Source organism: Saccostrea echinata, unplaced genomic scaffold, assembly GCF_033153115.1.
Source record: "Saccostrea echinata isolate AGI-Se365-2 ecotype Australia unplaced genomic scaffold, CSIRO_AGI_Sech_v1 ptg000009l, whole genome shotgun sequence".
Classification (NCBI taxonomy): Eukaryota; Metazoa; Mollusca; class Bivalvia; order Ostreida; family Ostreidae; genus Saccostrea; species Saccostrea echinata.
In genome coordinates, this window is record NW_026889758.1 from 16,614,356 (window position 1) to 16,638,378 (window position 24,023).

The 24,023-nt window shown below is 33.5% G+C and overlaps 1 protein-coding gene across 2 annotated transcripts; it reads left to right on the forward strand.

Annotated features, from left to right (window-relative positions):
• The first annotated feature begins 1,482 nt into the window (after window positions 1-1,482).
• On the forward strand, window positions 1,483-22,558 carry LOC133181886 (serine/threonine-protein phosphatase 4 regulatory subunit 3A-like). Of its 2 annotated transcripts, none has more exons than XM_061316537.1 (17): window positions 1,483-1,611; window positions 1,857-2,011; window positions 8,549-8,604; window positions 8,849-8,947; window positions 9,115-9,744; window positions 12,539-12,688; window positions 13,186-13,230; window positions 13,477-13,593; window positions 13,827-13,881; window positions 14,133-14,209; window positions 14,310-14,412; window positions 16,229-16,387; window positions 16,563-16,732; window positions 17,042-17,169; window positions 17,988-18,178; window positions 19,790-20,052; window positions 20,613-22,558. In XM_061316537.1, the coding sequence occupies exons 2-17, from the start codon at window positions 1,864-1,866 to the stop codon at window positions 20,709-20,711; spliced, it is 2,490 nt and encodes an 829-aa protein (XP_061172521.1). In that variant the 5' UTR covers window positions 1,483-1,611; window positions 1,857-1,863; the 3' UTR covers window positions 20,712-22,558. The 2 variants fall into 2 exon arrangements, with proteins under 2 accessions (XP_061172521.1, XP_061172520.1); XM_061316536.1 differs by having other exon boundaries at window positions 1,489-1,611; window positions 1,843-2,011.
• Window positions 22,559-24,023: the final 1,465 nt, after the last annotated feature.

Consider the following 24,023-nt stretch of genomic DNA (forward strand, 5'->3'; position numbering starts at 1 on the left):
AAAATATAAGAGGAGTTCTGGGAACCACGGTCTCTTTGTATAAAAAGACCCGTTATTTTTCGACCCCCATTTGACCCCTAGGGTGAAAATGAAAATTACGAAACCTTATTGCATATCTACAGTTCACCACCAATCATCTTTCAAAAGATGATTAGGCTACTGCATAGGGTCTCTTTGTATGAAAAAAAGTCATTTTTCGACCCCCATTTGACCCCCTGGGTGATATTGAAAATTCCGAAACCTTATTGCACGTCTACAGGACACCACCAATCATCTTTCAAAAGATGATTGAGCTGCTGTGTGAAATGTAAGAGGAGTTCTGGGAACCAGGGGTTGGTAGAGAAACATCATTTTTGACCCCCATTTTTGATCCCCATTTGACAACCATACATTTTTCAGCTGGGGGGAACTATATCAACTACCAAAATTCCTTGAAAAGCAAAAAAAAAAAAAAAAAAAAAAAAAAAGAAAGAAGGAAAGGTCATCAGACGTTATTATTGAGGGGCACAAGCATATAGTAGCTATGTTTTCTATACTATTCTATATATCGGAAAATTATTCTGGGCCCTTGGTTAGGGTTGAGCCGAAATCAGAGATTCAACTTTGACATAATGCATGTGTTCGTCTGTAGCAACAAAGCCATTATGATATGAATTATTGTTCACAATCGCGCAATTATTACTTCTTTCTTTAAAAAAAAAAATGTGGAAGGCAATAACTCTAACTTATGTTTCTTCAGCAATGCATTTTCTTAATCATATAATACTTTTCTTACAATCTGATTAAAATCAGGTCCTTTGATCCGCTCACATAGATCGCTACACAAGGATCATATATATGCTAAATTTTAACTTAGAATTACGTACTTTTGCTTTCACGTACTAATGTATACATATATATGGTTGTGTAGCGTTCTATGTGAGCGGATCAAAGGATCTGATATTAATCAGATTGCTTTTCTTATAAAATGGTTTTGCTGATATCCACATTTTATACATATTTATATAAAGTTAAAATTATTTAGAACTTTCAATCATTGCACCAGTTTTTAAGCAATAATAATGCTGAAGCACTTGCAAAAATTGAGCAATTTTTTAAGCTGACATATACTTCTACATCTTTTATTATTATTATTATATAACACTATACAGGCCCGTAGGAAGCAATTTCAGTTTGGGGGGGGGGGGGGGCACAGCTATACATTTTCAGTTGAGGGGGCACTATCAACTACCAAAAATTCCTTTGCAAGCAAAAAAAAAAACAAAAAAGAAAGGTCATCAGACGTTTTTATTGAGGGGGCACAAGCATATAGTAGCTATGTTTTCTATAGTAAACTATATATCGGCAAAATTATTGGGGGGGGGCACGGCCCACCGTGCCCCCCCCCCCCCCGTTCCTACGGCCATGCTATACTAAATGGAAATGAACTTGAGAATGCCGGAACATATTTTACGACTTTGGTCCGTATTTTACTCTCTGGCGGGAACCTTGTCCGGAAGAATGAGAACCCCACGTTCGGGGTAATAACACATTCAAGATGGCGGACATTGAAGCTCAGCAGCAATGTTTATCAAGTGTGTAAACAGTGGAAAAGATCGTGCATAATCTGAGGTATTCCATTTAACAAGCCACAAAAAGTTTCTATTTGAACACTAAATATTGTAATTTTTTGTTCACTTTTGTTTATTAGATCTATTATTCCCAATATACTTTTCTGTGTTGTAACTGATTTCATTGTGGCGGTGGTCGTAATCTAATGATCGCTAGACCAAGATAAAGTTCAATAAAAGATTCACTTCTTCAGCAGAATGGAGTATAATTTTGTTATTTGAAAAACTTCAGTCAGCTTTGATCAGAAAGAAAATGGCAGCTAACGATGTTAGGCGGCGAGTGAAACTGTATCTGTTGGACGAGAAAAAAGTCTGGGATGATAAAGGCACCGGGCATGTGTCCTCGCCGTACGTGGAGAGGCTGAAGGGGGTGTCATTGCTTGTTAGGTCTGAAGCAGATGGTATGTACAAAGAAAGGAAAACAATATTGAATTTATGATTGATATTTAGCTAATTTTGTTTCCAGTGTTTGGTAAACCATTGTTAAGTTCATGAATTTCTACGAAGTTTGAAAATTTTCCCCTGAGTATTGTGCAGTGCTGTTTAAAAAAGCAAAACAAAAAAATAATGGTAGACTATTGATCAAAGAAGTCTGGTAAAATATTACAGGTTTTCATATTTATTTCCTCCAAGGGACTTCTTGATTATTATCATTTGCAGGCATGCATGGGTCAGCAAGGACATTATTTTATTTTTCCATGTAACTTTAATTTTTATTAACGAAGGCTTCAGGATGGTTCTCGAAATTGTTTATAATTAAAATTCCCAGCTAGGTATAATATATTTTTGTTTGAATGTTTTCTGAAAGAAGTTGAAATTTATCTTTCCTTTGTATTGAATATTTTTTATTGACAATATGTTGTGTGGGACAGTCTTAACGAAAACTCAGTGGTCCGAAGACTGAGGCCAGTGAATTTTGATGTCGGTTCAGTGAAAATCAAAATTCAAGAAGTCCAATGGGCTTGTAGATTCTTGAAGTCATGCATAGTCAAAATATATTTAAACTGTCTTGCTTGCGTAAATTTTTTAATTATTAAGGACATACGAAACTTATCTTACCCACTGATAATTTTTCAAGATATTCTTAATTTAAGATTAAAGTGCCATGAGATGTTCGTAGACAAAAAATAAGCATGCATTACCAGGGGCTTTGAAAAGTTATCTATTGATGAAAATTCTTGTATAATTCAAAGAAAAATATACAAAAATTTCTAAGCATATTCTAGATGTTTTGTTTATCCAAAATTATTTTAGGAGAAGTGTTCAACATCATATATATATAGACATTAAAATGTAGCAAACAGTTCCTTTAAGTATTGGAACTCTTCAACTCCAAGGAAAAAGACAATAAAGTTCAAACTACGTTGCGTATGTCCTTAATATACTAAATAAAAGAAACAAGCACATATTGGTGTAATTTATTAATATACTTAAAGGGGCGTATTATGTCATATATACTAACGCTATGTAGATGTAACAACCGATAAAAAGGGAACTAACTAGTAACTATTACATAAAATGCACGAATATCCTGCGAACAACTTACTGAAACATGACAAAGGGCAAAAAATGGCAGCGTTTCTAAAGTTGGCATGTATTAATTTATAATTATGTATTGTTTTAAATTAAAGGGGCCAGTAAAATTTTTGGTGGGCCAGTAAATTTAGAAAGTTCACTGGTGTTACTCTCCAATTAGTTTGAAAAGTTTTTGTGAAGACTGGTGGGATTGGACCCAAAGTCTAATAATTTGTATAAATCTCTTCTGATGGATAAAATTTAAGTATTACCATAGAATTTAACAGACAGTTGATAAAATACATAAAAGTTCAATCTTAGGCTTAGATAAATAAATTGTGTGTTTCCGGTTCCCCAACCGACCCTAAAATATATGAGCTGACCCTAAAAAATTTATCAGCAGATAAATTTCCAGGAGTAACTATTCCAGTTTCAGTATTAGAAATCCTTATCTCGTTCATTTCTGTGTTTCAGAAAATGCATATCCTATACACATAAATCAGAAATGTTTTGACAACGATTTCCCCAGGGAAAAATGGTAGCATGCTTGCCAATAAAATATTAAAATAATATGTTTTCCCTACCTACCTACCCTATTTTTTCTCAGGTTGGAATAGGAAACGCACTATCTTGGCCTTATTATAATGAAGTAATCTTTGTCTTCATATCTGAAATAATAATCTTTGTCTATATATCTGAATAATAAAAACAATAATCTTGACCTATATGTCGGCTCCTAATATTTTGTTAAAAAAATAAACTGGTTGTTGAAATCAAATCTGTTGATTTGCTAGAGGTCCACTCATAAATTGGCATTCTACATAGACTTTTGCTGCAATTCTCTATTCCTTTAAACCTTATAAAAAAATTTTAATGACCGAGTATGCAGTTAGAATACTACATGTATAAACCAAATTTTATTTGTGTGCAAGAATTATGAGTTTTGCAACCTTCTTTTACTCATGAATATTTATAGGCATGAACCGATTCTTTCAATGTGTATTTCTGGCAAATGTTTTCTCAATCACAAAAATTAAAGAGTTGCTGATGGATTTAAAATAACTGAATTGCAAACAGGAATTATCACAAAGAAATATTTGCTTTACAGCATATTAATATTTTAATGCCTCCCTTCAAAGAAGGGAGGGTATATTGCTTTGCTGTTGTCGGTTGGTCTGTCTGTCTGTCGGTCCACCAACAGTTTCTGTTCATAAGAGTTTCACAAACATCTCGCGCAAAATTTGCAAACTGTTTTCAGTTTGGAATTAATTGTCTGAGAGTTCCCATTATGATAGATGGTATTCATAAAATATATATGATGATCATACAGGGTTGCAAATAACCACTCGCCCACTCGCAAATGCAATAAATTTGCCCATGGGCGACCAACTCTTGAGGATATCGCCCACATGGCGAGTAAGAATTTTATTGGACCTTTTCCAGAACCAGATTATGGTTTGGTTCTAGTATTAAATGCACTTTTGTTCTCACTGTTTTCTTCTTATAAAACATTTTCAAGACGGGCAAAATCGTATTGATGATACACTTCCTTATAAGTATGAAAATTCCTTTTATGTGTCAACGATAGCGGGTTTTCGTCCTTATCCTATTAAGATGCACACTGTGTATTATGTACAATTAGCAGCTTTTTATATTCATTAATTTTCCTCCTGAAATAAGAATGTTTAAGACATTTTCTTATCGTTTGCTGCTACCGTGGGTTAAAATATTTAATGCTATGAACTTTGAAAGTCGATAAAGTATGTTTTCTGTAATTGTATGATAGAAACATATAATTCAAAATACATGCCTTAAATTTAATGAAAACATGGAATTTCGTACAAGTGGTGTCAAAATCCACAGGAAATACTATGGACAATAAAGTATTTTTATCTGAGATTATGATAAGAAAAGATTTTTTACTAAGTGAACAGAAAATTGTGGGCCCCAAAATATCAATGTGGGCTAGTAAAGCTTATGAAGTTGAGGGCCCACATGGCCCCTAAGGTTTAAAATGTTATTTGCAACCTTGTCATATATTTAACTTTTAGTTTAGTAGATTTATACAAAAAGTATAGAAACCCAAATAGCTTATGTTCAGCTTTTGAGTAAAATGTTATATATTGATCTACATATATATATATAGAATAAGTCGTATATTTTGTAGGACTGTCATGGTTCCAAAATTTTTTGGGTCAGGTTACTTTAGTGAATTATTGGTTCGGTTTTTGTTTTTTGGTTTGGTTCTTCACATCTATTTCTAACTTTAATTCCATGAATTAACTTGAAAAGTCTTTATTTATTACATTAAATTCACCTTTAAAACAAGTCTTTTCCATGTTAACGTCTTGACATTTGTATTCAGTAGAGCTGCCACGATTAACCGAAATATCTGTTAACCGCAAATCAAAATCTTTCGGTTCGATTCGGTATGTTTTTCCTGGATTTTGATTCGATTCAGGTTTGATTTTCTCAAACTAACATCCGCTGTTGTTAGGTGCATTCTGATTGGTTAATCGGAAGAAATGATGGCAAATCATGTTAATGTAGTCAAAAACACGAAAATGGCCGCGAAGAAGTTTGCGGGGGATTACTAGATAGAATGTTCTATCGTTAAAATGATGTATGTCATACGGACCCAGTTGTCCTGAGACACAGTTAGATTATTCTAACTAGGGGACTACTTCCATTTTCTACCGAAAGATGGCACGGAAGATTAGTGCATTTAGGCCACACTTATCAGCCACGCAATTCTGAATTTAGAGGACCTGACACAGTGCAGCGAAATTTCGTATTTCTTTTTAATATTGACATCGTTTTGAATGTAAAATCAATCATTGACTGTATTGTTACGACAGCAACGTGTTTCGGCAGTTTGATATCGTATTGGTGAATAAAAAATCAGGGATCAAACCGCAATTTCTATTGTGGCAAAATAGCTTTTGTAAGCAAATCACCAATACTTTTATGTTTAGCATATGCAATCATGGAAGCTTTGTTTGAAAGATTTGTATGCATGTTTTCTCTTTTAAAACTAATGACCAATATTTTAGTAATTTGAATTTCAGACGTTTGATTCTTGGTTCATACTTTGTAATTAGAACATTAGGTATTTCCTTTGTTTTCTTGGCTTTACATTCCATATTATCTTAATAAATCTAATGAAAGTGTGTTTCATTATTTATTTTGAATTATCAAACATTACAAATTTTATACAAAAATAAAAAAAGGTTCTATTTCTTATAATCGAATCGAAATTATTCAAAAATCGAGGTTTTTGTTTGAACCGAATCGATTTGAAAATTATCTGATTCATGGCAGCCCTAGTATTCAGGAGAACTAGGCCAACTCTTAGCTACATCATGACCACTCTTGCTTGTTTCTATTATTATACCATAATTTTGTGACAATTGTTTTGTCATGGATGAAGTATATTTTAGTTGTGATGTTTATTTGTCACTGTTATCTTCATCATTCTTTTGATTTGAAGCCATTTTTGGTATGAAACAGATTCTAATATACAAACCAGACCCGATCCAGAAAAATGGAACCGAACAACTTGGACCAAGGTTTTGATCATTTCAAGGAACCATGACAGTCTTAATTTTGACATTTTCTTACCTATGCAAGGAAATTTAGAAGATTTGGGAATTATGCCTTGTATATCTTGAATATGGAAAATATCCATCAAAATGAAACAAAATAAGAATGTTGCATTGCAACATTTCATACAAACATTATTTATTTTGTGGATTATCATCCACAAGTGTGTCACCTATTTCAACTTTTTGCATAAGTATTCGAAGTTTTACACCATTCTAGGGAACAGATCCAAAAGCCTGTAGTACACAAGGCAGAGATAAATTTCTTAGAAAGTTATAAAAATGAAGAATTCTCTGTTGTAATATAAGTAAAAATCAGTATAATGCGTATGTAGATAAGATGAAATAATTTTAAAGATCCGATATGATTAAAAAAATAATTATCGTACATTGTTGAATTTGCAAAAAAGATATAGAATGGTAATGTCTGCTGTGTGTTTGGCCACTTATCACTGGTTCTATGTCGCAGGTGATAAAAGGATGGGCTTGTAAACAAAAATAAACCCCGAGGCGTATGGAAAATGAGTGACTTACTTATTTGGATATGCTACCAGAAGTATTATGTGAACTCTAAAAATCAGTTGCATGGATAATTCTACTGTGTTTGAAAATTAAGAAGAGAGTGAAAAAGAATTACTATATATTTCAATGGTTACATTATAAATTTAATTAAACAGCAATTCTAATCAGAACCAAGATAAGGTATTAGGTAAATTTGGTATTTTGGTATTTTAATTGTAATTAATAGAATACATATCTGACCAGTTACTTTTAAAGAAATGGACAGCAATCCAATATATTGCAGTATTAATTGCAGTATGCCATCAAATATTGCAATTCTATTTTTCTGGTGAATCCACCCCTAATTTTAAAACTATTATAAAAAATATTAAGTTGTTCATTTCAATGCATACCAAGGCATCAATACAAAAGCTCAAAATGAGCTATAGATAATGCTAACATTTCAAAAGTAGGGATATTTCAACACACAAGTTAAGATACTTTTTCATAATCACAAAATGATAACCTTAATTAATTAGATCTGTTAAATTATCTAAATAAAACTGCATATTTAGCTAGACCTTGAGTGAACACAAATTGTTTTACTTAAGTGTATAGTTTTGAGTAGTGATGAAAGTGCTGTTATAAAGTGGAATTTGCTCAGGTTTTATTTGGAATCTCAGTTGTTGATGCAGGATGTTCATTAAAATGAGATTTATTTATATCAACTGAAGTTTTCATTTGGCAATCTGCCAATACATTGGGTTTTCTGTTTGTTTACAACATTCAGAGTTTCAAAGGGAATGAAAAATTCAATATACATTTTACTAAAAGTATGAATAATTGATTAAACAAATGACAAAGTTTATTGACATCTAAACAATCTTTTGGATTATCGTTCTGGAAAAGAATTTTGACCCAAACCTTCAGATATACCAAGTCACAGTTGATCATTTAATATGCCTTAAAATAAGAAAATTGTGTAACTTTGGAAGCAAAGTCAAAGAATGTGTGTAAACAAATGTAATCCTATCTTGGTTCCATTTATATACAGTTTAACTTCGGTATCTCGAACATGGATATCTCAAATACCATGGATATATTGAAGTGATTTTGAAGTCCCAACTGTTTATTCCTTAAGTATTTGACCCTGGATATCGTGAATCCTCAGTTATCTTGAAGTTTTTTCTCAGTCCCCTTGGGTTCGAGATAATGAGGTTTGACTGTATATATTGTATTGTCAAATGCCTGAAATACTTTTATAAATGATGTGTGTGTAGACTTGTATGATATAATGATGTAATATTTATTGCTATACAGGTTCCATTTTACTAGAGTCCAGAATTCGACCTGAGACTGCTTACCAAAAACAACAAGCAAGTATTATTTAGCACTAATCTAACATCAAACTTCTCAGTATTTAAGATATTGTAATTGTAATGTCAACAACTCGGTGGCATTTTGTCACAGAGACACACAGGTTGCTCTGTGGGGGATCATTGTGATAACAGGGAAAGGTCAAAGTGTACAGGCATAATAAGAGCTGTTTTGTGTACATCAAATGATTCCCTTCTTTGGGCATTAAGGAATTGACATCACTTGATTTTAATTTTTCAACAGGAAACCCTGATTGTTTGGTCAGAAGCGGACCAGTATGATTTAGCTTTGAGTTTTCAGGAAAAAGATGGCTGCAATGATATCTGGACAAAAATATGCTCAGTGAGTTATTGACTTCATTTATAAATTAGAGAGAAGGTTGCACAAAAATGATTAAATTTGCCATGTAATATTCTCTATAAATTTGAGAAAAAAAGGATACTTCCTGTGTGTTTATATTTTAAAGCAAAAGAGGATTGACCTGTAAAATATGATCTTTTTTTTATCAGGTGCAAGGGAAAGATCCCTCTGTGGGAATCACGCAAGATTTAATTGTGGAGGAATCGGAAGAAGACCATTTATATGAGGAATTCCCTGATGCTGCCCCACCAATAGAAATGCCACCCTGTGAACTCAGCAAGCTAGATGAGATAGCTGAACTCTTTAGGAGTGTATTACCTACTCCAATCCAAAAAGAGAAACTGTTTCTGGCCCTGGAGGCAGAAGGGTATATCAGGAAACTTTTAGATCTGTTCCATATGTGTGAGGACTTGGAAAACATTGATGGTCTGCATCATCTCTACGAGATATTCAAAAGCATATTTTTACTTAACAAGACAGAGTTGTTCGAAATTTTGTTTGCGGATGATACTATCTTTGATGTTGTTGGTGTTTTGGAATATGACCCAGCACTGAAAACACCAGCACATCATCGGGAGTACTTACAAAAGACAGTGCGGTTTAAAGAAGTTATACCTATCTCAAATCGCGAGTTACTCAACAAAATTCACCAAACCTACCGGGTTCAGTACATTCAGGATGTAATCCTACCCACCCCATCTGTGTTTGAGGAAAATATGCTCTCAACTTTAACTTCATTTGTATTTTTTAACAAAGTGGAAATTGTTGGAATGATTCAGGTAGCGTATTCAGTGAATCTGATTGAAATTCACCTTTGGAGTATATAGAATCTAACCTGGGATGCTATTAAAAAGATAGTAGTTTACTTGCACTGAATTTGAAAAGGAAAATTGATTTTGGAATTTTGGAAATATATCAGGTTATCTTAAATTTAATAGACTCCTTAGTGATATGTGTAAAGAAATGTTGCTCACTTTAAAATGGATAAAAGAGGACAGCAGCAATAGGCTTAGATTGTTTGAAGCTATGTGGTCAAATCTCTTCAGGTTTTGCTTGACCTATATGTAATGAGAAAAAGTTTTTTTTTTCTAATTGATGTATATTAACAGCTTCACCATAATCAGGGTTCGACACTAACATTTTTAGGATTTTGTGAGTCTGTCTAAAAAAGGAAAATCAATGTTTTGTAATGACTAATTTAAAAATGATACTTTTTTGAAATAAACAAAGCATTTATGGTGAAGCGTTTCATGCCACAGATTCTTTGAAATCTCGCAATCAGAAAGTATGATCATATTCCAGATTTCATTCTTTTTTCTCTATATATAACATCCAAAACCTCCAACATCTTTCTTTTACTTGTAATACTAAATCATGATCGCTAAAATGTTTACTTTCATGAATATTAATCAGTTGTAAAATTAAGAGATGAATTGACTCTGAATTACCTAACTACCCACCAAGAAGTTAGAAAGATCAAGATACATGCAGGGTTTTCCAGTAAAAGTTGTTGAGAATTAAACATCAGTAATTTATTCATTTTGTTTTCCAGAAATTTTTATTGGACTGTTTGGCCTTATTAGCCACAGATTTTATTAGTCCGAATGAAAATGTATTAGTCTGAGACTAATGGACTAATTAACATTAGTGTCGAACCCAGATAATTGAACTTCAACTAAAAATTCATTTTGTCATTTTGGAAAGTTTGAGACCTGAAATTAGTCATCTTCGCTTGCCAAGGGTTTTTGATCCGCTACTCTCCTCACAAACCCTTGGCATTCGGTGCAGTCAAAAGTTGAGATTGTTTATGACACGTGATCTCGAATCTTCCAACATACTCACAAATTGCATCATCAACCAAAATAAAAGGCATATTTGAAAATTTAAGTTTTAAAGAATAATTAACAAGACGATATCGAGCAATGTTTATTTGTTATTTATCGTGCAAATCTACATCTACAATAAGATTCCTGATCACAATATTTGTACATCAGCTTAAGATTGGATGACACCATATCTATTTATAGAGTGGCATGTTATCTTACAAGTCGTTGTTTACTTGTGTTTTTCATTCCTGAGACTAAAGAATCAAGATACATGTATATCCTGAAGTCATTTACAAAAGCAATTGCTGATTGGTCGAACAATGTCGATCAACTCCAATCACAACTCGAGAAAAAAACTCTAACTTTTAATAGCACCGAATGCCAAGGGTTTGTGAGAAGAGAAGCGTATCAAAAACCCTTGGCTAGCAAAGATGGAAATTAGTGTACAGAACTAATTTTAAAAGCACAAGCCCGGAGTACCAATATTTAAATTGAACACAAAAAAATCAAACAATCCAATCATTAAATATTCAAGTAGTCAGCTCTTCTGAAAGGTAGACTCAAGTGTGTGGCTATCCAGAAATTTTGTTCTTGACACAAATGTAGATCAATGACTTAAAATTTTTTAGCTCACCTGAGCTGAAGGCTCAAGTGAACTTTTCTGATCACATTTTGTCCGTCATCTCTCTGTCCCTCAAAAAAAAATTTAACATTTATTGACTTCCTCTCAAAAACCACTGGGCCTATTTCAACCAAACTTGCCACAAAGCATCCTTGGAAGAGGGAGATTCAAATTTGTTCAAATGAAGGGCGAGACCCTCTTGCAAGGGGAGATAATTAAGAATAAATGAAAATTTAATGCCATCTTTCAAAAAACACCACTGAGTCAGAAAAGGTAATACTTAAAAGAAAGCTTCATTACATAGTACATATTTGAATTTGTTGAAGTCACGACAGACGGGGGTAGGGTGGGGCCACAATGGGTGATCATAATTGAACATAAACATACATAGGAAAATCTTTAAAATCTGCTTCACAAAAACAGATTAGCCATGACTATTCATATATATGTATGTAGAAGCATTGTCAGGTAGTGTAAATTTAAATTTGTTCAAATCATGACTGTAAGGGGGGGGGGGCACAATGGGCAATCAAAGTTTAACATAGGAATACATAAGAAGAATCTTTTTCTCAAGAACAGATAAGCCATTTTAAGTCTTATTTATATGGATGCATCCATAGATAGTGCAGATTCAGATTTGTTCAAATACGTTCATGACTTGGTAGAGTGGAGCAAATTTCTACTTGGTAATATATAGGAAAAATCTTGGAAAAGCCTTGATTAGTCATATTTATATGGAAGCATCCTCAGGTAATATAGATATAAATTTGTTCATATCACAACCTTTGGGGGTAGGGTGTAGCAACTATATGTGATCAACGTTTTACACAGGAATATATAGGAAAAATCAAATATCTTTTCAAGAATAGCAATGCCATGATTAGTCATAATTATATGGAAATATCCTCAGGTAGTGTAGGTTCAAATTTGTTTAAATCATGACCCTTTTAGGTAGGTAGGGGCCACAATGGGCGATCAAAGTTTTACATGGAAATACACATGTATATTAAAAGTGGAAAAGAATCTTCTGATGAAGAACAGCAGGGCCAAAGTGACTTAGGTGAGTGTTGTGGTGCAGGGGCCTCTTGATATAGTATGTTAAGTTGTATTAAATAACCATTCCAGGAAGATGAGAAATTTCTACCAAGTCTGTTTGCTCAACTTATGGATGATGAAACAGATGATGGCCAGCGCAGGGACCTTGTCTTATTTCTGAAGGAATTTTGCACATTTTCACAGACTCTGCAACCGCAAAACAGAGATTCATTTTTCCAGGTAATGAAGGACTATATTCAGGTAGACTTCATCAACAGCCATTCTGTGGTTGCATCACATTAGCAGTTAGATCTCTCAGGGTCTGAGAGATTAAGACCTTTAAGGAAAAAAACATGCCAGAGTTTTAACATAGACATGAGTCATGATTTTCTAAAAAGGAAATATTGTGAACTTTGTTGCTTATAAAAATAGGTGTAATGTCATGGACCAGTCGTGTAGACAAGGTCACAGGGATTATTGTCAGTGTTGCTTTATATATTATGTTGTTAATTTTTGGGGGGGAGGGGGAGGGTCGAGCTGTCATCAGAAACTGACCTGACAGGACACATCTTTAGATTGTACGAGATACTTCTCAGTGCAGTAGAATTACCTTGTTCTTTTGTTCTTTACAAGATTTTGGACTTAATGATGATTCAAGATGATGGGGGGGGGGGGGGGATTTCCATATGCAGATTTTCAAATGTGCATTGTTTATAATTGTGTCTCTCAATTTTCAGACCTTGTCAAATCTTGGGGCATTGTCAGCTCTAGAAGTCATTCTGGTAAGTCTTCTGTTCTTATAAAGGCAGAAATTCTAGTTCTTCAAATAAAGATATGGAGCTGTACCTGTTATTTGTTTAGATCATCTTTGATCAGCTGTAAAATATTTCTTGTGTACATTTGGGAGGAACACTTTCATTCAGTGGTATTGTTTGCAGACATTAACTAAAATGTGATAACAGTGCAGTTGTAACATAATATACACATACATTGTAGTAATGTTAAACATCTGGTGTTTTCTTTTTAAGGCTTTGGATGATCCCAAAATGAAATCTGCAGCGATTGATATTTTCTCTTACATTGTTGAATTCAGTCCGTCCATGGTTCGAGAATTCATTCTCAAGGAAGGCCAAAATAAAGATGATGTAAGAAATAGTCAAGTGAACTTTATTAGTAGTAGTTTAAGTATGAAGATCAGTTATTCACTAAGCTGTAATGAATTCTTTTTAAGACAGAATCCCAGACAGAATTTATTTTTAAAACTAATAAAATTTGTACATTGTTAAATATGCAGATGTAAATTTTCTATGATTGTTTGGTATGTATATAATAAAAGTAAAAGAAATGACCATCTTGTAATATGTATCATTTTTGGTAGGATGATTTGTTGATCAATTTGGTGATAGAACAGATGATAAATGACACAGATCCTGGTAAGACGATAATAATCTAGTATAAATCTACACATAATAATGTCTTGTTTGGACATATACATGTATAATCCATTAATGGAATAATAACAGTAAATTATGTATAGTGTGTGGTGAAAGTATATGTGTATAATGATTATTGTAAAGAGGAATGTATATTGATAAGTAATGCTCCATATAATTAATGAAGGGCACTTGTGTTTGAAAATCAAGGAAGATACTTCATTCATGACAAAAATATTATCCCTTTGTAGAATTAGGTGGAGCGGTGCAGCTAATGGGAATCATAAAGTTGTTGATTGACCCAGAAAACATGACGGCTACAGCAAATGTAGGATCATTTCCTTCACCTTTTAGTATATTTTTACATTAAACAGTGTGTTGCCAAGTTCATGTTTAGATCAGAAATAATAATTTCTTGTCTGTTATAGAAAACGGAGAAAACAGAGTTCCTGGGATTTTTCTACAAAAGAAGTATGCATGTTCTAACAGCTCCTTTGTTTGCCAATACAGTAGATGCCAAGCCAAGCAAGGGTACAATAAGTATTTCTTTGTTACATACAATTATACAACTTTGAAATCTTATCTGTACTAATTTAGCTCACAAGAGCCAGAGGTTAAAGAAAGAATGTACATTTTCATTTGCTGCTTGTTGTTCATTTTTAGCTCTACTGGTCAGAGACCAGAAGAGCTTATGCGATAGTAATGTGTCCGTCGTCCGTCCGTCTGTCTGTCTGTCTGTCTGTCCGTCCGTCTGTAAACAATTTTTAAAAATGCTACTCCTCCTACAGTTTTGGTCTGATTTCAATATAACTTGGCACACAAGTAGACTACACTAAGATACATAATTCTGTGTATCGGTTTTTGATTTCGATGGACGGTGTTGCCATGGTTACTAAAAATAGAAATTTCTGTGAAAAACATTCAAAATGCTACTCCTCCTACAGTTTTGATCTGATTTTAGTATAACTTGGCACACAAGTAGACTACACTAAGATACATAATTCTGTATATCGGTTTTTGATTTCGATGAACGGTGTTGCCATGGTTACTAAAAATAGAAATTTCTGTGAAAAAACATTCAAAATGCTACTCCTCCTACAGTTTTGATCTGATTTCAATATAACTAATGGCACACAAGTAGACTATACAAAGATGCATAATTCTATATATCGGTTTTTGATTTTGATGAATGGTGTTGCCATGGTTACTAAAAATAGAAATTTCTGAGAAAATCATTCAAAATGCTACTCCTCCTACAGTTTTGGTCTGATTTCAATATAACTTGGCACACAAGTAGACTACACTAAGATACATAATTCTATATATCGGTTTTTGATTTCGATGAACGGTGTTGCCATGGTTACTAAAAATAGAAATTTCCTTGAAATACCTTCAAAATGCTACCCCTACAGTGTTGGTCTGATTTTAGTGTTACTTAGCATACAAGTAAACTACACTAAGATACATAATTCTCTGTACCATTTTCGGATTTTGATGAATGGTGTTGCCATGGTTACTAAAAATAGAAATTTTCTTGAAATACTTTCAAAACGCTACTCCTCCTACACTTTTTGTCTGATTTCAGAATAATGTGACATACAAGTAGACTACAGAGATACATAATTGGTGTTATTGTTTTTTGATTTTGTTGAATGATGTTGCCATGGTTACTTAAATCAAAATTTCAGTAAAATTGTTTTTAAAGGCTACTCCTCCTACAGTTTTAGTCTGATATAATAATAAATCTTGCCAAAAAGAGACTAAACAAAGGATCATTATTCTATTTATTGCTGTTGCAAAGTTTCAAGTCCAAGTGCTACTTTTATCTTCCTTTATAAATACAACCAGTAGAGCTACAGTCTCATCAGAGACTTCTGGTTTTCTAACATTTTCATCTTATCCAAAATTTATCCAAAAATTTTGGGGGCAGTATTTTGCACAAAGCATCTTTTTTATTGATGGAATTTACAGAAGGGAATTCAATCTTGAATAGGAAATAAAGGGAAAAAATTCATAAAAACCTTCTTTAGAAGAAAGGGCTTGATTAGGTCAACTTATTATGCAGAAAAAGAAGCATAGTACTAATACAATTTAAGTCAAGTCGTGACAAGTGGAGCTAGTTATTTAATTACATTAATGTTGGGTACCAGTTTCTCTGAAATTTTGTACACAGTGGGAGGTCACAGATATAAAAGAACAGCAATAATTCTAAAATATGACTTGAGTGAGCATTGTGGCCCATTGGCCTCCTATTAAATAAAACAGATATTATGTGAAAGGTTTAGGCTTTAGAATTCGTGTGGTATTTCAGGAAGACAAGTATATTCTTATTGTTTTTGTTTTTCAGATGACTTTCAGACCGCTCAGCTACAGAGTTTGATCCTAGAATTATTAACATTCTGTGTGGAATATCATACGTATCATATAAAAAATTACATCATTAGTAAAGACCTACTACGCAGGGTGCTAGTTCTTCTGAAATCGGGACATGCATTTGTAGCATTAGGTAAAGAATGTTTTGGATAGACCTCAGTTGTAAAAAATAAAAAAAATCTCTGGTTTTAGTTTTATGACTACCATGATTGCAATAATATAATTTTATGTTTTTTATATAATTTAAATTTCTGAAAAAGAAATGCAAGGTGCATGTTCATGTATTAACAGTGTTTAAACTTTTGCAGGTGCCTTAAGGTTCATGAGAAAAATAATAGGTTTGAAGGAGGAGTTTTACAATCGCTATATCACCAACGGCTGTCTCTTTGAACCCGTGGTGGAGGCTTTTAGACAAAATGGCAGTCGATACAATCTACTTAATTCTGCAATGATAGAGCTCTTTGAATTCATAAAAACAGTTAGTTGATTACTCTTTTGGGAGAAATATTAATCTTGTTTTTAAAAGCAATTTTTCCTCCATTTTAGTTGTTAGAGATAATGGTTTATTTTAAGTACAGTGTATTTTCAAAGTTAGTTACAATTTGATAACATTTATATATATATATACTGTTAAGTTTAAAACAGACTTGTGTATTCAAATTATTGAAGATTTTAAGAAAGAAATATGAAGGCCTTTTAGAGAGTGAAATATGGAAGTTACTGCAACTCACTTACATCTAGTATGTAGAAAACTTCATTACCATGCAATTGTAATTTTCTTCTGCAGGAAGACATCAAAGCATTATGCGCCCATATCATAGAACATCATATTAAAGATCTGGAATCAGTCACTTATGTCAACACATTTAAAGCCCTTAAAGTCAGATATGACCAACAGCAGGACCGAGTTAATGGGTAAACCAAATCTAGATTCCACATACATGTATAATAATGAGAAATTTGTTTGCAGTATTGCAAAGAAAGTTAATTTATTTCCCAAAGATAAAAAGTTTTGAAAAACAATCATTCTGCATCAAAACCTGTAAATGTTGAAATTTGTATTTAATGATAATTAATGCTAAATTTGCCATAGAGAGTCCTTTGCATAAATATACCCAATGTTTTATGCCTTTGTATGTATTTTATTTTGTGTTAACAGTTAATACATTATTCTTGTATAGCAGAAATATGGTATTTCCTGCTAAGTTTTGTAACTGACACCACACGTACATATCCATTATAAATGTGTATAAATTTTCATGGAATGATAAATCATATTGTTATACCTCTAAAATTTATTTTCTGAAAACTCTATACTTAAAAAAAAAAATTCTAACCTTTCCAACAATTTACTAAGCAAACAAACAACAAAACAATGTTAGACAGCTCAGTGAGATATTGGACCGCTAAGACAGGCATAGCTGTATCTTATTTTCATTCATTGAAATTTGACAGTTACAGAATTGACCCTAAATCCGCAGTGTGGTAAATGGAATTTACATCAAAATTTTGACATTCATAACAAACACTGAAGCCAGCATAGGATAGGTTTTAAATTGAAAGTAATAGCTAAAGATTTATTAACAGTGTTCTCAGGCAACATCGTTTTGCAGAACCCATTAATTGAACTGTAAGCCTATGGCCTAATGGCATCAGGCATGAAGTTTGTTCTTGGGTCTGACAAAACAGGTTGCCCTCAAACCTAGTCAATAAATGTATTATGTCTATATTAGGATGCCAACATTTAACAAGAAGAACCAACAGTGGATTGAGACGAGGACACTTGAGGAAGACGAAGAGCGGTGGTTTGATCAGGAAGACGAAGTGGATGATGGAGAAACTCTGGTGCCAATGAATGATGTTCTAAAGTCTAAGCTTGACTCGGACTTTGATCAGATCAGTCGCTTTATGGAGAGTAGAAAGGGTAATACTAGCATTAAAGAATATTCAGCTTACAGATTTTGACTGAAAAAAAAGTAACTAATAAGTGTTTTTAGCTCTACTGGTCAGAGACCAGAAGAGCTTATGCGATAGTAAGGTGTCCGTCGTCCGTCCGTCTGTCTGTCTGTCTGTCCGTCTGTCTGTAAACAATTTTTCAAAACGCTACTCCTCCTACAGTTTTGGTCCGAATTCAATATAACTTGGCACACAAGTAGACTACACTAAGATACATAATTTAGTGCATCGGTTTTTGATTTCGATGGACGGTGTTGTCATGGTTACTAAAAATAGAAATTTCTGTGAAATTCCTTTAAAACGCTACTCCTCCTACAGTTTTGGTCCGATTTCAATATAACTTGGCACATAAGTAGACTACACTAAGATACATAATTTAGTGCATGGGTTTTTGATTTCGATGGACGGTGTTGCCATGGTTACTAAAAATAGAAATTTCTGTGAAATTTCTTTAAAACGCTACTCCTCCTACAGTTTTGGTCCGATTTCAATATAACTTGGCACATAAGTAGACTACACTAAGATACATAATTTAGTGCATGGGTTTTTGATTTCGATGGACGGTGTTGCCATGGTTACTAAAAATAGAAATTTCTGTGAAATTTCTTTAAAACGCTACTCCTCCTACAGTTTTGGTCCGATTTCAATATAACTTGGCACACAAGTAGACTACACTAAGATACATAATTTAGTGCATCGGTTTTTGATTTCGACGAACGGTGTTGCCATGGTTACTAAAAATAGAAATTTCTGTGAAATTCCTTTAAAACGCTACTCCTCCTACAGTTTTGGTCCAATTTCAATATAACTTGGCACACAAGTAGACTACACTAAGATACATAATTTAGTGCATCGTTTTTTTGATTTCGATGGACGGTGTTCCCATGGTTACTAAAAATAGAAATTTCTGTGAAATTTCTTTAAAACGCTACTCCTCCTACAGTTTTGGTCTGATTTCAATATAACTTGGCACACAAGTAGACTACACTAAGATACATAATTTAGTGCATTTTTTTGAATTCGATGAACAGTGTTGCCATGGTTACTTAAAATAGAAATTTCTGTGAAATTCCTTTAAAACGTTACTCCTCCTACAATTTTGGTCTGATTTCAATCTAATTTGGCACACAGTTAGAATACACTACGATACATAATATGTATTTCTGTTTTTTTTTATTTGGGTGAATGGTGTCGTCATGGTTACCGGTACTAAAAATAGAAATTTCCGTGAAATACTTTCAAAACGCTACTACTCCTAGTTTTCGTTTGATTTCAATAACTTGTCACAAAAGTAGACTACATTAAGATACATAATTCTATTTATTGTTGCATGTTGCAATGTTTCAAATCCAAGTGCTACTTTTCTTTTGTTATACAAACAGACCAGTAGAGCTACAGTCTCATCAGAGACTTCTGGTCTATCAACATTTTATATTCATGTATAATTCAATTGAATATCTTATTTAAAGGTAGAGTGTAAATTAAGATTCATCAAAATTGGAAGGTAAGCATAAATTATGATTCAGAATAATTCTGATCAAAGAAAAAGAAGTGTCAGGTGTTGCTTTTCTCTCTTTAGCCAAAGATCAATCAACAATATCTCGGGAATCCCCACCAAGGCTTCTCAACAGGGCAACCATAAATATCAACATTAAGTCGGGACTGACCACGAACAGTCCAAACAACAGTCCAGGTCACTCTCCGGGAAGTCCAGGGAGTCCTGGTAGCCCACCCAGTCCGGGCAGTCCTATGATGGGAATGCCCTGTCCCACCCCTAACACCTCACCCCAGACCCCAGTGTCATCCCCTAATCAGGACCCCTCAGTGATATCAAACAAACGGGTAAGTCAAGTACAGTTTATTCGTATCCAATATTTGAGATAGATGTAGGTATCTAGTAATAAAATGAATAAAATCATCTGTTATAATTTCCAGATCTGGAATTTTAAAGGTTAAGGTCAGACGATACGTTCCTCAATTATCTGTTTTGTATACCTTTGAATTATGTGAAAAATATTCAAAATTTTAATTACTTTCTTTCTGATTTCTAAACTGGTTTCTAATCGTCTTTAAAAAAAATGAAACACCAGAATATGTGTTATTGGCTAATTAAGTTTTTTCCCAAAAGGATTTTATAGGAAAAACTTCCTCTGATATCTTGCATAAATGCCTGCTAAGGTACCTCAATTTTTTGCGAGTAAACATGTTAAAGTAGCAATACTTCAATGACAAAATCTTAGAAAAATATATATATTATTGAGGAACATATCGTCTGTCCTTAACATTTGAATGTTCCTAATCTCTTGTATGAACCTTGTCCTTTATGGACAACAAACCCCCCCCCCCCCCCATTTTAGTAGATGTAATAATGTTGATAGCAGTTGCTTATTTTCCTTTGTTAGCTGGGCTTAATAGGACTGGTGGATTATCCCGATGAGGACTCGGATGAAGAAGAAGAGGAGGAAATTCCTAATGCAAAACGACCTCGTTTATCCACGTAGCAGACAGTGAAACACACACTAACTACTATGGTTAAGAGAGCAAGCATACACCACCAAAGTGATAAAATGCACTGTGGTTCAGCAGCATTCAGGTCTATTGAAGGTTGGCAGAAGGATTCCAGCCAAACGGAAACACTGATCTCATCTGTGGGTATACAGCAGGTAGTCGGGGTGCTCTAATCTATCCCTGTGATTCATAAAGACTGGCTCTGCACATGCTGTGAGAAAGGATGCTTGAAGCATACGGCTTGTCTTGCATTGATGTGTTTTACTGCATAATGAACAAAAGTCTATACAACACACAAGAAACAGATGATGTACAATTTCTCTCTCTCTCTCCCCCATACCTTTGTTCTCTGTGATATTGAATGTTTATTGACTGTTTCCTAGTCTCTTTTATGTATGTATAGAAAACAGAGTTACTCACCAAAAACATAGTGCTATCTTGGTGTTCAGAGGGAAATTCTTATCTGCATGTGTTTGTAAGTCTTAGCATTATTGAATTGGTGGATTGATGAAAAGCTGGGATTCCGTGAAACAATGTTTTTACCTCTTTCAAATTGTAAATTTAATGTAAATTAAATCCACAAAGTGAAAATCAAATTAAAAAAGAAATAAAACATTCCTTGCCATTGCTGTTAATCACAATTTGAAAGGTTTGCATGTTTACGTTGTGATTTCTAAAGAAAGTATGGCTTTATTGAGTTAATAGGAATAGCATGTTATTTTTATCTGATTTAACTACATACAAGAAAATGATATTTTTTCTGCCTTATTATTATTATTTAAACATTTACAGTGAATGTTCAGTATTCAATCATGTTTTTAAGAAAATACATTTTTTTGTGTTTATCGATTAATTTTGTCTGTATGTGTAGAAACTTGGCCTAATGTTTATGGCATACAAGAAAAACAAAATTGTGTGAATTGACAAGGGGCCATTTTTCACAGTTGTCTTCCATCAGATGTTCAGCTTTAGTTAAAGGAATAAATTCTACATTCCTGGAGGTATCACCTGCCTTGATTAAATTCAGAAATAGGAAAATGGATCAAATCCTAATCATTTGTGATATGAGTGATTGAAGAGTTTCAGAGTACTGGTGTCATGTAAAGCAGTTGTGAATGCTGTAATGGTTGTATCTATTATTAGAGAAAGTATATTTTTAAAAGCAGTAACAAGACTACTTGGAAATAGCTTCATGAACATTCTGTAAAGAGGAAATTAAAAATAAAAAAAAATATGCTGCATGTTCATTGAGTAAAAATTTTAATTGCTTTTATGGAATTTTTCCTTTTTGCTTAAAGAAGTAAGAACAATACAAGAAGGCAGCATTTTCTACAGATAAGTTTATGTCATGTTAATCTACAAATTATCACCATACCACAAAAACTAGGATTTCAAAATAGCAGGTATATTTTTGTTAGGTTTTTATTCTTGAAGGGATTGGCTTACTGTATTTTATGAAAGCATTTGCATTTCTTGTTAAATTTAACTGTTTGTCTTCAGCTTCCGTTTGACAAAATGGTGAAAGAAGAAACTGAATATTGTGTTGAATTTAATATTACCAAAAAATTATTTAATTTAACAAGGATGTATATATATATTACAGATTTTAAATTATTTATGAAGAAGTGGCCATTGCAGATATTTTGTTCTTATGATTTATTGGCATCATCTGTTTTTGTATATATGGTATGATGCTAGCTCATTTGATGATGTAAATGTATTTAACTGCAAATCCCCAACTGCATTTTATCCTTGTCAATGTTTTAGCATTGTAAAAAGTCGGTCATGTTTAAATAAAATGACATAAAACAGTGAAAAATAATAAAAATCATAAACGATATTTGTATGTTGTTTTTAGGCCACATGTTGGTGAAGGAAAAACATTTGCTATGTCCCAGGTGTATATCTGCAATCCAAGTTAAGGGTTAAAGTATACCCATTTTGCAGAAACTTCAATCTTGATGGGACAAACTTTCAATGGTGATGAATCTGGTACTACTATGTAAGTAAGATGGGTGAACAAGGTGAGCAAAATGTCTTGTGTGTGACAAATGACAAAGTGAAAAATCTCTATTATGACAAAATTTTCTTTGATATTTCATTTTAACCTGTACTTATGTTAAATCTCCGCAACTAGCAACAATCTTACAAAGATTAAGTTATTAGCTCACCTCAACGAAGTTGGGGGAGCTTATGTAATACCCTCGGCGTTGGCGTCCAAGGTTAAGGTTTTTGGAGCAGTTTTCTTTTCAAGTACTTCTATGGCCTACATTAGTCAGAGATGCATGGAGGATGCTTCTAGTGTGTTTTATTGCTCCAGTCAAGGTTTCAGATGCTGCAATTTCAGCTAAAGAATGACCAGGTTAATGTTTTTGGAGCAGGTTAAAGTTTTTGGAGCAGGTCTCATTTCCAAGTAACTATAAGCCCTATATTGACCAAACTTGCATGGATGATACATCTAAGGATGCACACTACTGAACTTGCTTCGGATGCTGGATCTGACCTACATTTTCCGGATGAGTGACTAGGTTAAAGTTTTTGGAGTAGATCTCATTTCAAAGTAACTATAAGCTCTATATTGACCAAACTTGCATGGATGATACATCTAAGGATGCACACTACTGGACTTGCTTCGGATGCTGGATCTGACCTACATTTTCCGGATGAGTGACTAGGTTAAAGTTTTTGGAGTAGATCTCATTTCCAAGTAACTATAAGCCCTATATTGACCAAACTTGCATGGATGATACATCTAAGGATGCACACTACTGGACTTGCTTCGGATGCTGGATCTGACCTAAATTTTTGGGATGAGTGACCAGGTTAAAAGTTTTTGGAGCAGATGTCATTTCCAAGTAACTATAAGCCCTATATTGACTAAACTTGCATGGATGATACATCTAAGGATGCACACCACTGGACTTGCTTCGGATGCTGGATCTGACCTATATTTTCCGGATGAGTAACCAGGTTAAAGTTTTTGGAGCAGATCTCATTTCCAAGTAACTATAAGCCCTGTATTGACTAAACTTGCATGGAAGATACATCTAAGGATGCACACTACTGGACTTGCTTCGGATGCTGGATCTGACCTGAAGAACGAGGGCGCTTTTGATTGGCATTCGGTAGGAATGTGGGCGCACTTGAAAAGTGAAAATTTCATTGATCTGTCACATGAAATTTTAGCATTCTTTTGATGTATCGGGTTCCTGTGAAATAGGAAAGGGAAATATTTTCCCGATATTGTATTTTGATTTGCTAAAAAAGAACTTGAAAGTTGGCTAGTTGAGTCATTTGGTACAAAA